The sequence below is a fragment of the Lagopus leucura genome, unplaced genomic scaffold (assembly GCF_019238085.1).
Source record: "Lagopus leucura isolate 7727_CA_CO unplaced genomic scaffold, USGS_WTPT01 Super-Scaffold_100012, whole genome shotgun sequence".
Lineage (NCBI taxonomy): Eukaryota > Metazoa > Chordata > Aves > Galliformes > Phasianidae > Lagopus > Lagopus leucura.
Window position 1 is genome coordinate 21,286,201 of NW_024962267.1, and position 15,480 is coordinate 21,301,680.

The 15,480-nt window shown below is 39.1% G+C and overlaps 1 protein-coding gene across 4 annotated transcripts in view; it reads right to left on the bottom strand.

Annotated features, from left to right (window-relative positions):
* The window catches only part of PCNT (pericentrin), a 101,606-nt gene that overhangs the window by 58,954 nt on the left and 27,172 nt on the right, over positions 1–15,480 (bottom strand). For all 4 annotated transcript variants that reach the window (XM_042874337.1, XM_042874336.1, XM_042874335.1 and 1 more), the window contains 9 exons: positions 14,463–14,599; positions 13,830–13,941; positions 9,453–9,717; positions 9,081–9,168; positions 7,540–7,756; positions 6,535–6,773; positions 3,795–4,270; positions 1,899–2,475; positions 874–1,107 (listed from right to left, as the gene is read on the bottom strand). In XM_042874337.1, the coding sequence (XP_042730271.1) occupies positions 874–1,107; positions 1,899–2,475; positions 3,795–4,270; positions 6,535–6,773; positions 7,540–7,756; positions 9,081–9,168; positions 9,453–9,717; positions 13,830–13,941; positions 14,463–14,599 (2,345 nt within the window). The remainder of the gene's footprint in view (positions 1–873; positions 1,108–1,898; positions 2,476–3,794; positions 4,271–6,534; positions 6,774–7,539; positions 7,757–9,080; positions 9,169–9,452; positions 9,718–13,829; positions 13,942–14,462; positions 14,600–15,480) is intronic.

Genomic DNA, 15,480 nt, shown 5'->3' on the forward strand with positions numbered 1-15,480 from the left:
AATGAAAACTGATCTCCTCAAAGCAACACTTTTTGTGAAGTGCACAAAGTAATACAAAAAGTAATACAAAAGTAATGATCAAATTAGGGAGTTATTTACTGTATCATTTTCAAATTAGTAACTGAAAAAGCAAATTAAAACATATCTGGCATTGTTCAGTTGCAGTTGGATAGTTAGTGTTGTTTGTGACTACTTCTAATATACAAGCATAATATATACTACAGAGTATCTTGATTATTTGCAACTCCTCATATCAACATTCAAAAATGAGTTCCTCCATTCAATACTTAAAAATAATTTTGTTCATCATTGAATTTTAGCTTTCATTATGAGCTCATATGCCTTACTGCTTTCGTTAAACTTACATGTAAACATCGCCAGGAAGAAGAAGAAATAGTAAAGCCTTAATGGCAACAAGGACAATTTTCTAATCTTATTGATAAAACACATTTGAAAAAGTATTACCTGCTATAATTTCTCTAAGAAATGTATGATAGTAAAGTTGATCACCAATAAAAGCTTAAAGTGAGCAGCTACTTTCCACAAAGTTAGTATTATTACCTATTAAATGAGAGCTTTACAATGTTTAATTAAAAAAAGAACGGGTTCCCCAAAAGGTAGAGACAGAAAGTTTTAAACAAGGATTTAAATTTAAAAAAATAAGGCTAATGCGCATATATGAATTCTTAGGTCCTCTTAGATAAAGCAAGGCTAGAAAATGTTAACTGTGTCTCTTCTTATCAATTGGCACTATTGCAAGAAATCCAGAAAAGCATCTGGATATGTCAACTTACTTCTAAAGTTAATAAGATAGAATTTATTCTGTGTGAAACTATGGCTTATTTGGGGTTGAGGTTTTACCAACATTCTGACCTCCTGTTCGTGCTCATGCTGTGCTTTTAGTTTCTCCAGTTCCTTTTCCAGCTGCCTGGAGTGCTCTTCCTTATGCTTCTTAATTTCTGCCTCATGAAGATTCTGAAGTTCTTGCAGAGCTTTTCTATGTTTTTCCTCCATATGCACTACTTCCTCACGTAATATATCCAAGGCTAGACGTTTTTCTTCTTCCAGCAAACTTCTCTGATTTTGTAGAGCTGTTTTTAAGTCATCCTGTTTAAGCATTAATTTACAACAAAACAAACAAACAAGGGTAAAAATAAAGTACAAATATTTTTGTAACCCACAGGTAAAGTGCACGTCCTCTGTACCAAAGTTGAAGTAAGCATTAGCAATGTTGTCTCATAAAAAGTACATACACACTCTGTATCACTGAAATGAAATACCATTTCCATCTAGTAATAGTTCTGTAAATTCTGTACTTTTTCCCTTATATGTGATAGAACTCCCCATTGACACAACATTAAACCTTTTATTTGTAAAGTCTTTATGCTAAAGAACAATTCAAGTGCAAACTTCAGATTAGTTAGCGGACAGCACAGGAAAAAAAAAAAAATCTTATTCACCAGAAGACCTTCCTCTGAGTCTATGCGGACACAGAAACCCCATCAAATCACTAGGCTAGCTGAGTAGGCATGGTGAGGAGAAACAAACAAAACAAAGCAAAACAAAGCCACACACCACAAGAAAACACATTACAGCCCTCTGGAACATCCTCTATTACAGCAATTAGAGAAGTCTTCCTAACTTTTTGACTTGCAATATTTTTGGTACATTTTTTCACTTGCTCAGTCTCTTAAAAAGATTCATTTTCATCTTCAGTTTCTTATTTCAAGTCACAGTATAGCCACACAAGATTTAGTGTTGGCTCAAAAGACGTTGCAGAAAATATACCCAAAGAACAAGAGTGATCCTACAAACTTCAACAGCTTCTCACACTTACGTAGGCTTAAAAATATAACATGAAATTTCACTTTCTAAAGTAAGTTTTCTTTTTGACTTACCTTATGAGCTTCTTCTGCTTCTACAGCCATAATTTTAAGCTTTTCCATATGCACAGTAGCTAGCTCAATTTTCAAATTATTTTGTGCTAGCTGAAGTTCCTCAGCATGCTTTAACTTCAATATCTCTATCTCCTGAGCGAGGCATGCTAGATTCATTTTATCCTTTTCACGGAGCTGCTCTGTGTGATGCAGCTGTAGCTTCTCAAGAACCTGCCTATGTTCATCTCTTATATTCTGAATTTCAGATAGGTAGGATGACTCCAAGGAATCCAGGTTTGATAAGTGTTTAGCCTCCAGCGCATCAATTTGTGCTTGATGTTTTGTCTGAAGCTCAGCAACAAAAGCTTCAAGCTGAATTTGCTGTTTACTTTCTAGTGTAGATTTAAGTGTCTTAATTTCAGCTTGGTGCTTTCTCTGAAATTCAGTTGTCAGAGATAAAATTTTCTGCTTATGCTTCTCTTGTAGCTGCTGACTTTGAAGCTCTAGCTCATCAACATGTTTCTTCTTCAGCTCTTGGAGAAGAAACTCTTGCTCAGCCGTGAACTTCTGAGTCAAAGCTTTGTGTTCCTCCATAAACCTAAATGATTTCCCATAAAGTTAAGAGAATATTGTCAGGCACTTTTTGTTGAAATAATAAATAAATAGATAAGTAACAAAGAACAGGAACAAGGCTTTATTTATACTCCATAACTTCACTTTATGTTTCTAATAAAGAACTAATTCAAAGCAAACCAAAAGATGATTTTAGAGCCACATTATGGTCTAGGCAACGTCTTTTGGCTGTATCTGGTTATTACCAGCTAAGTTTGAACTCCTATTACATTTCTACCAACACAGAGTAACATGCAAACCTTGCTCTCTCCGTCTCATTTAAATTCCACTGATGGTGTAGCGCACAAAAAGCCCACAAAAACAAAATGAGTATCAAAACAAGATTGAGCAAATATTCTGTGAGAGCATCTAGAACACAATTAGTACAATGTGTACATTTCAAATGTGTTGTCTACAAGTGAACAGTCATAAGCAATATCTCTAAATGCATCTAGTTTAGACCAGGAATTAAATCCACCATGGAAGCATATGAGGAATACTGAAGGGCTTCTCCAAACTGACAGTAGCTGAGATCTACTTCAAAGCTCAGTGCAGAAGACATAGTATTGGAAACGCTGCAGTTTGCAGCAATCATTAACTACAGCATTTTTTCAATACAGACACCAGTAATTAAGAAGTGATTGGTTATTTAAAGGCTAAGTTCCTGGTTTCAGCATTTTCTTACTGTAATTATTTCTCCAATCCTTTTCAAATGAGCATGTATCTGAGGAGGACAGAGTCACAGGGGTAAAGTTTAAGTAATGTATGCAGATATACACATATTTGAAGATTTCCTTGAATATAATAAAATAAGGCATGGAGAATAGGATAGTAGAGGAGCAGACCTGAGCATTTAAAACCTTCATTTCCAATCAGAACTTAGTTCGCTAAAGAACACCATATATGGCCCATCAGCCTCATCATTCAGTGGATAACAAGTTTTACTTGCCAGGAAAGATACGCTCAAATTCATTAGAATAATTCAAACAATCTTAAAAAATAATGCAAGAGTTTTTCCACCTGTATGTCATGCATGCTTCCTCTCCTCCAAGACTAGAATACAAGCTGCGCTGTAACCTTAACTGTTAGAAGGAAAACTAGGCTACAGACTAGATATAATAATGGACATCCTTACTATACCTTGGTAGAGTAAACACTACATAAATAAGTAAACTGGTGCCATCAAGTGACAATCCACACCACTGTCACTCGCTAATTGCAAAATAAGAAAAAAGTAGCAATGATTACCAACTCAATGGCTACTCATCCCCAGCAAATGAAAATGCTCAAATACTCAAGGCTTACTTGTTTTGTGCTTCCATAAGTTTCAGTGCACACTCTTCCTGCAGACAAAGCTTGGCCTTCTCCATTTCTTTTGCCATAAGCACTTTGGCTGCCTGCAGGTCACTGTCATATTGTTCCTGAGACTTCTGTGTGGCCTGTGCAACTGCAAGGCTGTCTTCTAGCTGTTGCAAGTTGTTTTGCTGTTCTTTTACCAACTTCTCTAATTCTACAATTTTGGCAGCTTGGTGATCTTGGAGCTGATTCATTTGAGTTTCACGAAGTTCAAACTCCTTCTGTAAATTCTGCTTCTCACATTCCAACCTATTTTGCAGTTCTGTGTGCAACAATGATAATTTCTCTTCTGCTTGGATTCTCTGGTCCTCACTTTCACATTTCCATTTCTTCTCTTTTTCTTTGTACATAGTCTCTATTTTCTGAACTTCTTCCCTGGCTTCCTTTAATTCATTCTCATGATCCTCAGCAATTTTAAATTTTACCTGTGAAAACGGTCATGAAAAACGCATTAAACAGTAACCAAATTGAAGTGCCTGAAGTGAATCTTCTCAAGCATTTAAGGTCTTAAGAGAGATTCAATTCTTGCATGCAAGTCATCCTTCTGAACAAAAGTAAGGCAAAAGTATAAATTTATATAACTTGAATTCAGCTCACTTTTAAGAATTAATTGGAGTAGAGAAAAGAGAAAGAGAATTAAAGCAAAAATAATTAGTACCCTTTGTTATGTTCTCTTGTGGTCACTTTTCTTCATTTCAGAAGTTCAACTTAAAAAGTTACTAATATTGAGCATCATTAAAATTTTCTTTTATACCTCTCCTCACCCTTAACATCCTTGTGATATTTTATACACAGCACTGAAGTCCATTACAAGGATAGTTCTTACACGTAGCAAAAAGCACATAAAAAGCATCTAGCATAAAAACAGAAGCCAAGCACCAAATGACTGCTAAATGACAAAAGGCAATAAAGACCCTAAAAAACACAAGGGTAAGCATGTAAACTACAGAAACAACATGCTTATTCCTTAAAAGGAAAACAAAGCTAATAAAAGATCAAATAAAAGTGATGTATCAAGTAACATTTTTTCATTTCAGCTTTCACTTGGAGGATTTCTTTTGAAGAGGTATTTAAATATCCCTTTATGCTACAAGCCAAATAAAGAGGCAGAAAAGCAAAACACAAACAATCAGATTAACACACAATGCATGAAAACATCTTATGAAGCAACAGAAATTGAGAGGCAACAATTTAATTTGCTTCTAAGAGGCAAAGACCAGAAGCCAAATGAAATGTGAATCAGTTATCTTGATGAGCGGATCAAATCCACCCTCAGAAAGTTTGCAGGTGATATCAAAAGAGTTGATCTGCTTGAGAGTAGGAAGGCTTTGCAGAGAGATGGAGTTAGCCTAAATCAACGGGCTGAGTTCAACTGCAAGACATTCAACCAAGGTAAACACCGGGTACCACTTGAGTTACATCCACCCCATACTGCAGTACAGGCTTGGGACAAGTGGCTGGAAAGTTGTCCAGTACACAAGAACCTGGAGGTACTGGTCAACAGCTATCTGAACATGAGCCAGGAGAGCAATAGTGTGGCCAAGGAGGCCAAATGCTTTTTTAAGGAACAGTGTGGTCAGTCAGATCAGGAAACTGATTGTCTTCTTGCATGCAGCACTGGTGAGAATACACCTCAAATGTTGCATTCAGTTTTGGGCCCCTCTCTACAGGAAGGATATTGAGTTGATCAAGCACATACAAAGAAGAGCAACCAAGTTGATGAGGGAAGCAGAAACTAAGACTTACGAGGAGCAACTGAGGAAATTCAGGATGTTTAGTCTGGAGGAGTTTGAGGGGAGACTCAACACTCTCTACAACTACCTAAAAGGAGGTTGCAGTACGAAATGTGTCATTCTCTTTTCTCAAGTGAAAAAATGATAGGAAGTGAGGAAATAGTTTCAAATTATTCTAGCGGTGGTTTGGATTGTACACCAGGAAGAGATTCTTCACAGAGACAGTGGTTAGGCATCGGATAGAACCCTCAAGGAAATGGTGGAGCCCCCTCCCTGGAGGCAGTTATGAGATATGTGAAAGTGGCGCTAAGGGAGCTGGTTTTGTTACAGGACTCTGTAGGTCAGGACATGATTGAGCTTGATCTAGAAGGCCTTTTGCAACCTAAGTGATTTTATGATTCTCAATCTCTTAAGCTTTAACAGTTAAAGAGCCAGAGCAAAATGAAAACAGAAATCTGTTGTCCTATTCTTTTTTCCTCCCCAAAAATCTGGTCTGAAAAACTGTTTGTTTCAGAAAACTGTCCTATCAGAACCAGAAACTGCCTCAAGGGGACCCAATCAAAAGAAAGGTTTTTTCCATCTGCATCACTTTTTCTTAAAGTCTCCATTACTGCATGACGCATCACAGTACATAACTGCATCACTTTACTTGTACATGTATCAGAAGTGGTTGTGTATGTTTGACTCACTTTAATGAAAAGGTGGACAGGATCAACCCTTGAAGCACTCTTCCCCTTCCACACTATCTGAACTTTCAAGTGTTTAACACTAACACGCTCTGAATTACAAATACACATTCCATTATTCAAGTGTATCCATGCAATTCCATTTAAACTTGAAGCTAACATCATTAATCAGGTATGTGTAAAAGATGAGTGTCATGTGTATCTCCCTGGCCTTCCTAGCAGATCTGTGCTTGCTTGGCTCCACACAAACAGCACAGTAACATGGGTTACCTGCTCCATTTGCTCTTTCAGATGCTTCTCATTCTGCACAAAGAAGTCTTTTTGTTTAGTTATCTCTTCCTTTAAACACTTTATTTCTTCTGAAAGCTCTGCAATATGCTGTTCCTCAGAGCGGAGGAGAGAGAGCTTAACTTTGTGTTCTTCCTCCAGCACAGATACTCGCTTGGCCACCTCCATTTCAACTTGACGTGCTGCATCTTGAGCACTCTGCAGGCGCAATTTAGTGATTTCTGTGGGAAGAAACAATGTACTGGTTCAATATAAAATGCACACAAGTCAGCATATTCATACAAATTACAAGAAAGCATTTGTCAAGGAAAAGAGTAACTGTTAAGAAATTACACAAAATTGACCAGTACAAAGTCTCATTAAGTTTAGCTGTAAAAGGAATTTTATCCTGAGTTCTATAGCAATAGCTACCTATCACAAAACCTGTTCCCCGCAAATACTTCTTTGTTCAAAAAATTCATACCAGTATATATGCAACAACCAGCGGAAAACACAGAAGGAAAAAGATATTGAAGTCATATGAACAGAATGCTATGAAGTCCACAAAATGACGTTTATACTCCGTGGAAAGGACTGAGAAATGACCTACTTCATCCAGATATGACAGTGATTAAACATGCCTGATAAAATCTTTCTCTGCAATTTTTAGTGTTAATTCACGAATTGACACTGGCGTCCCATGCATCAAGAATGGAATGTGATTAACTCCTGTTCCTCAGTTGCAGTAGGTTTTACTACAGAATAACCACCACCAGGTCATCAAATCTTTAGAAAAGCAACTCAATATCCCCATAAAAGTCAAAAAGCAAAGTGCTCAATACCAGTGATTAACACTGGTGTTTTTAAGTGTTTTCTGTAAAGTAAAGCAACAAAAAATTAACGATTTCATCAGGTAACCTTTAAATTTATTTATTTTTTTTTTTTTGAAAAGGTGCTATCCACACAATCAGCTTGCCATTTTACTTCCAATCTGTAAGTTTATCTTACCTTTGATATGTTCTTCTGAAAGTCTGGCACGGAGCTGCTCAAGTTCCAAACAATGCTTTCTTTTCATTTCCTCTATTTCTGCTATATACTTGTCTGAGAGGTCCATCTTCATTTTCAGTAGGTCCCCTTTATATTGAAGTGCAAGGGAAGACTTTAAGGAATCTAGTTCGTGTCTGTGATCTTCCTTAAGTTGCCCTTGCAAACAGGCAATTTCTTCCTGCATAAGAAATGAATTAAAAAGACATCTTCACCTTTGAGGAAATCATGATGAGATTCTTCTAAGAGAGAATACAAAATTAATTCCACTAAGAAGTGTGTGCTTGACATTTATATACCTGGCTTACAAAAGCCCTAATTCTTCTCTTTTCCTGCCATTCTATTAAGTACAGTGGCAGAGCCACTCAAGGCATACACAATCTGGAATCATGTCACAGGACAGAGCAGAATTTCAGGAATTGTCTGAAGATATAATAGAGAGGAAAGTCCCACAAGCATCTAGGTGGAGAAACCATCAATTCTCAAGACTATAAAGACTCCTCCTCTATGTGAAAGGGGATGGAACGGGCTTTAAAGATCATCTAGTTTCAATCTCCCTGCCACGGGCAGGGTTTCCACACACCAGATCAGATTGCCCAGGACCTCATCCAGCCTGGCCTTGAACACCTCAAGAGAACACCCACAGCTTCTCTGGGCAGCCTCACCACTCTCCAAGTAAAAAGTTCCCCCTGACATCTAAACCACATTTCCCCTTTGACTTTAAAACCTTTCTCCTTTTCATGTCACTATCAGACTCTACAAAAAGTCAGTCAGCCCCCTGTTTTTAAGTTCCCTTTTTCTTTTTCCCTGGGAAGCCACAGATGTCTTCCCAGCTGTAGATAAATTAGAGATCATGACCTATGAATGCAGTTTCATACTCAGTCGGAAACAATCTGGAGCAATAAAAAAAAAAAAAAAAAAAAAAAAAGCACGATACATTCTTTTCTCATTTATTTTATACCCGTCTTTTTTTTGGTGTTGTTTACTGATGAAATTGAGTTCATGCTGTCTTGTTTATGTCTTGTTTGCTTGTCATCCTGTCATTAAAGAAAATTATTTTTATAGCTAATATAAAAAAAATAAAAACCTAAAACCAAAATAGGAAAATTCCTCTTGACTATAAGTCAACTTCAAATAAATCGATCTAAAAAAATCAGTATGTTAAAACCACAAAAAGGTATATGAAAATACAGAGGAGAGACCAAATTAGTGTAGCCACTTAGAACAGACAGCAGTAAGAGGCACAATTGCTACAGAATATATAGAGAAAAGAAATGTTGCAAAATCCCCACTTGTGTGGAAGAAATTAGTAAGAGCTTGCTCCATTTTAGACATGGGACACAATATCCTATGGATTATTTGAAAGTAATAATCTACAAATACCTAACAAAAATAATCAGGTCAAAATAAACATCACAAATACAACTAACCCTTTGCTAAGAGCTGGGAATCAGACATCAATTTCCATCTAAGTTGTGTGTACCTCAATATCTCCAAAATCCTACCTTATGTTGCTCCAGCTGTTGATTCAGTTGATCAAGGAAAAAGTCTTTTCTCTCTTTCTCAACCTCTCCAAAAACCGTGACAGAAGAACTGAGGAAGAGAAAAAGTGTTTTAAAGTTCAAGACTATACCATGCATCACGGAATAGGTTAAATGTACTGACTTACCATATGGTATGAAAAGCAGGCATAGAGCCGCTGTAATAGCTACATAAGAAAGTATCCTCCACATTCATTACTTCCATTGCTAGGTATCTGACTAATCTAAATCCCCCAGTGCCCCATCCCAACATATTCACAGGCTAACATCACCTTTTAGACAAACAAATGGAAACACTCCACATTAGAACACAAGATGAAAAGAAAAAAGAGATACCTGATATGCCCTACTTGATTATGGCTCACATCAACCTCAGATACTGAATATTCTTTCAGTTCTTGCAGTCTCTGATGCAGCAAAGTCAATTCTTCTCTGTAGTTTTCCTCAGCGACTCTTAACTTTCTTTCAAAGTAGATTCTCAGTTGTTCTAATTCAGCCTCATGCTCACTTTTTGTTCGCTGACGCTGCTCTTCAAATTTTTGCTTTAAATGCTCCATTTCTTCCACCTGTGATGCACGAGCCATGAGCTGCTCTTTCAGCTCTGGAATGGAAATAAAAACAGCATGAACACTCAAGAGAGTACAACTACAAATGAAAATCAGCCATATCTTACTTGTTGAGATAGTTGTAAAATGTTATTCCACAAGCAATAGGCAGAAGCCAAGGTAGGAAACGGACAAAAAGTGTAAGAAAAAACAGCTCTCCAGATGGCTTAACTTTGTAGGTGATGGTGACTTAAGGTTTTCATGAATCTACACAGATCAACTGAAGATAGAATTGCATTTCATGAAGGAAAAAAAAGGAAAAAACGCAACACATACTTGGAGTGAAATTTTTCACAGCAAACACACAAACAAGGAGTAAGAGCATTAATTACACTGCTTACATCTGCTTAAGGCAGTAGTTGTTATGTACAAGGATCAGAGGAATCAAGTGACAAGCCAGGATTAGTGAGAACACTAACAGCACAGGCAAGGGAAACCCAATACTACATAGGTAGGTTTTGCCTAATCAGCAACATCTACCAGTATGAAATTAACAGAGGAAAACATCTAATAACTTTCACCTTTGGTGAAAGGTCATTTTTAAATCTGAGCAGTGATCCAATTGTCCAGCTGCTATGCTTTGGATCCACCACAGTAAGTCCTCAAACTAGTTCAAATGCATTGTCACACGATGACTTCAGTGGAGAGAAGCAGTGAAAAACCAAACACCATTAAGAACCCCTCAAACAAGGAAAGATCCTCACCTGGAACACGAGTTTCCATCCTTGACCAGACTGACTCACCATCTCAAGTAACATGAAGGAGAAACAGAAAGGGTACAAGCAACACTAATGTCAGTGATTAGTCACATGGAATGTCATTTGAAGAGTTAATAAAGATTAGGACTACAGAGATGGGATATTCAAGAATTCAAGAAAATTCTATGGAGTGGTATGAACAAATGACAGAAAAAAAAAAAAAAAAAAAAAACCTTCACAAAATCCAATTATACTTCAAAAGCTTACAGTTACAATAGCTAAAAAACTCTGAAATTTTCATAGAATCATAGAACAACTTGATTGGAAGGGACCTCAAAGATCATCTAGCTCCAACCCCTGCTATGGGCAGGGCTGCCAACCAGCAGTGCTGCAACCAGATCATGCTGCCCAGGGCCCCACCCGATCTGGTCTTGAACACCTCCAGTGATGAGGTACTTACAACTCCAGTTAGCCCAGAAAATTATGCTTAAAACAAATGGCAATATAATATGTTTAGACCAACCCAGTATAAGAATGCCATCTGATGTTACAATCTACCAAAGGCTACATACAGAGTCAAGGTTAAAATCACGCCGCCTATTTTAATTCTTAAAAATTACACTTTCATTTATTATGTATTTATTATATATAATATATATGCTGTACGCATATAAGTGAGATATATTCTACTTCATTTCAAGCAAAAAATGTCAATTCCAACTTCTGCGCTGCAAAGTTGTCTTTGTGAGTGTAATAATTTACATCAGAAATCTTAAGATACATAAAATTCACACCACATTTCAAAAAGGAAAAAAAGGAGATTTAACAGGATCACATGCTTTTGAAATATTTCTGCCTTTTTCTTTTAAAATAAAGTAGCCTATCAACAAATAAAAGAAAAAAATCCTCACAGCTACAACAAACCTCTTGAAGTCATTTGGATGGGCACACACTCCACTGGGTGAAACACTGGATGGCCAGCCCCAAAGAGCTGTGTCAGTGGAGTTAAATCCAGTTGGTGCCCGGTCAAGAGCGGTGTCCCCCAGGCCTCAGTACTGGAGCCACTTCTATTTAGCATATTTATTAATGATCTTGACAAGGGGATTGAGTGCACCATCAGTAAGTTTGCAGACGACACCAAGTTGGGAGGGAGTGATGATCTGCCTGAAGAGAGAAAGGCACTAACAGAGGGACCTGGATAGACTGGATTGATGGGCCAAGGTTAACTGTATGAGTTTCAATAGGGCCAAGTGTCAGGTCCTGAATTTTGGTCACAGCAACCCTGGGTAACCCTACAGGCTTGGGCAGGAGTGGCTGGAAAGCTGCCTGATTCAGGCAGCTGAATGTGAGCCAGCAGAGTGCCCAGGTGGCCAAGAAGGCCAATGGCATCCTGGCTTGGATCAGTAATGGTGTGGTGAGCAGGACTGGGTCATCCTACCCTGCACTCGGCACTGATGAGGCCTCACCTCAAGTACCGTATTCAGTTTTGGGCACCTCAGTACAGAAAGGACATGGAGGTGCTGGAGCAGGTCCAAAGAAGGGCAACAAAGCTGGGGAAGGGCTTGGAGAATATGGCCTGTGAGGAGAGACTGAAGGAACTGGGGCTATTTAGTCTGGGGAAAAGGAGGCTGAGGGGAGACCTTACTGCACTCTTCAAATACCTGAAAGGTGCCTGCAGTGAGAGTGGAGTTGGTCTCTTCTTACTGGTAACAGTACAAGAGGAAATGGCCTCAAGTTGCACTAGGGGACGTTTAGGTTGGATATCAGGAAGAACTTCTTTACAGAAGGGGTGGTTAAGCACTGGAATAGGCTCCCCATGAAGGTATTTGAACCATTCCTGGATGTGTTTAACAAACATCTGGATGTGGTGCTCAGGGACATGAGGGTCATCATCGGCTGTGCAGAGTCTGGCTGGAGACCTGTAACCAGTGGTGTCCCCTAGGGGTCTGTGCTGGGTACAGTCTTGTTCAACATCTTCATCAATGACCTTGATGAGGGGATAGTGGCCACCCTCAGCAAGTTTGCTGATGATACGAAGTTGGGAGGATTGGCTGACAGCCTGAAGCGAGACCTGGACAGGCTGGAGAGCTGGGCAGAAAAAAAACGGATGCGGTTTAACAAAAGCAGGTGTAGAGTCTTGCATCTGGAGAGAAATAATTGCGTGCACCAGTACAGGTTGGGGGATGAGCTGCTGGAGAGGAGCTCTGCAGAGAGGGACCTGGGTGTCCTGGTGGATGACAGGTTGGCCATGAGCCAGCAGTGTGGCCTTGTTGCCAAAAAGGCCAACAGCATTCTGAGCTGCATTAAAAAGCGTGTAGCCAGCAGGTCGAGGGAGGTGATCCTCCCCCTCTACTCTGCCCTGGTAAGGCCTCATTTGGAGTACTGTGTCCAGTTCTGGACTCCCCAGAACAAACAAGATCAGCATCTCTTGAAAAGAGTACTGCAGAGTACATCTCTTGAAAAGAGTACAAAAGATTGAGGAGAGCCTGGAGCATCTTTCCTATGAAGAAAGGCTGAGTGAATTGGGTCTGCTTAGCCTTGAGAAAAGACAACTGAGAGGGGACCTGATCCAGGTCTATAAATATCTAAGGTGTGGGGTGCAGAGTGGCAGGCCAGACTCTTTTCTGCAGTGGTGAGTGGAGACAGGACAAGGGGAAACGGCCAGAAACTGCAGCATAGGAAGTTCCGCACAAACGTGCGCAAGAACTCCTTTAGGTGAGGTGACAGAGCGCTGGAACAGGCTGCCCAGGGAGGCTGTGGAGTCTCCTTCTCTGGAGATATTCAAGTCCCGCCTGGACACCTACTTGTGCGACCCGGTGTAAGGAACCTGCTTTGGCAGGGAGGTTGGACTCTCTCTGGAGGACCCTTTCAACCTCTACGATTCTATGATTTATCAGAGTGTTGTTAGGGTAGTATGGTTAGGTTGCGGTTGAATCCAGTGATCCTTATGGTCTTTCCCAACCTGAGCAATTCTACAATTCTATGATTCGACATGGTGATCTTAAAAATCAACAGTTTTCTCAGTTGAAGTTATAATCCTGTACTGAATTCAAAAAGTAGCATGTTAGTTCACTGACCAGGATTTTCTCCATCTTTAACTACACGACATTTATTTGAAGTGGCAATTAAGTCGTTTGGCTTTCACTACAGATATTTACACTATGCAGGCTGGAGCAGAGAAAGGAATGGAAAACAAGTGAGCCACACCACATTTTTTGACATCCAACTAGACATCAAACACTGACTCACCTTTCACTTCACAAACTCATCACACACCCAATCAACTAGGGTGTGATGTACTTCACGTATCAGTGACCTAGCAGTGCATTTCTGGTACACAATTAAACTCCTTTCACACCAACCACACGACCAAGATGAAACAAAATAAAATGCATAAGTTTTGAGCATACCACTTAACTCCTGCCGATTTGCTCGGGTACTGCCAAGTTGAGACCAAAGCTGCCTGACTTCTTCTTGTGATCGAGTCTTGAATTCTTCATGCATGATCTGAACTTTTTCCAGCTATGGAATTTAATAACAATATTTCATTAAAAGCTTTTTTTTTTTTTTTCTGATTCCTTACTTTACATGCAACATATACAGTTATATCAGAACAAGGTGGAAACATCAGTGATATCAAAACATTCATATCCTGACCCAGGATACCTGAGATACTGAGTAGTGCTTAACTATTAGATGTACTTTAAAAAGGGATTTGCTCCCTTCTGATGCCACAGTTAACACTGCTAGCAAGAATCAAGTAGCAAGAAACACAAAACTCAGAAAAATCAAGAACATCACCTATATTGAAGTGTCAGTCCTTAATACAGAGGAAGGAATGGCACCAAACTGCGGAACAGCAGTTGCATTCAAATGATTATTAATTGCTATAGAAGGTCCCAGAGTATGCACCTACTTTATGAGTGTGCTTTAGTTTTTTTTTTTTTTATTTAAACCCCTAAACACAGTTACCCAAATAATAACACAAGTATATGATCTGCACACATAGTAATCAATTAGTCAATGCAAAAAATCATCTTTACCTCCTTCTGTAGATTCTGTTCTTTTTCTTGGCTTTCTGTCTTCATATCTTCCAGGAGTTGGTTATGTTCAGCCTCCAGTTGTTTAGTTAACGCTGTGATTGCTAACTGGTGCTGCTTCTCCAAATCTACACATTTCTCTAAAATTCAAAATGAGTTCTGTTACATCATCATCCTGGCTAACAAGTAACAACCTGTACCTGTGTGACTAACATAGGAATAGCACGTATTCAGACCACTATGCTGGCTTACAACATTTCCTGTAGGATTCACAACAATAAAAGCCTTTTCATAGAGGTCTCACTACTTTCAGATCACTACAAATATCTCGAAAAATAAGGGATTTCAACATCTAAAGTTTCTACACAGTGCTACCCAGTTCTCTAATGTATAGTCAATGAATATAAAGATGTTATAATTATGAAATAAACAAGAGAGCTTGGCAAAGCAGATTATAATAACAAAAAGAGAATAGATAGAACGCTTACCCACGTCCCAGGCTGCAAAACTCCAGAGGAGGGATCTCCAGAAGAGATCCTTCCCCACTGGCAGTCAGCTCTTCAATGGGTCTAGGAGAGAGCTCCCAGAGGAGCCAGGCTCCACCCCCCCCAGCAGCAAGGTGAATTGCCTTCACCAGTGCTCGCCTCAGGTGATCAATCAGAGGTTCAGGCCGTGACTCAGCAGTTCCCATACGTCTATATAACACACTCTTAGCCAAGAAGTAACCAAACAGTAATGCCAGAGAGCTGAATACCTGCTCTCTGCATATACAAGAAGTATTCTGAACTAGAAGCACATTTTCTTAAGGGAATCAAACATTTCTGCATAGCCTACAAACACAGAATTTCTCCTACAACTACAGACAGTAGCGAGAAATGAAAGAGATGACTTGGAAGGACTGGAGAGGCTTGTGCCATGCCTCAGTGCTGAGCACTCTCTGAACCCTGTAAACTTGCCTCTAAACCCTAAACTTGCAATTACTTCATTCAGTCAACAAATCTTGGTCTGTCAGAAAACACCT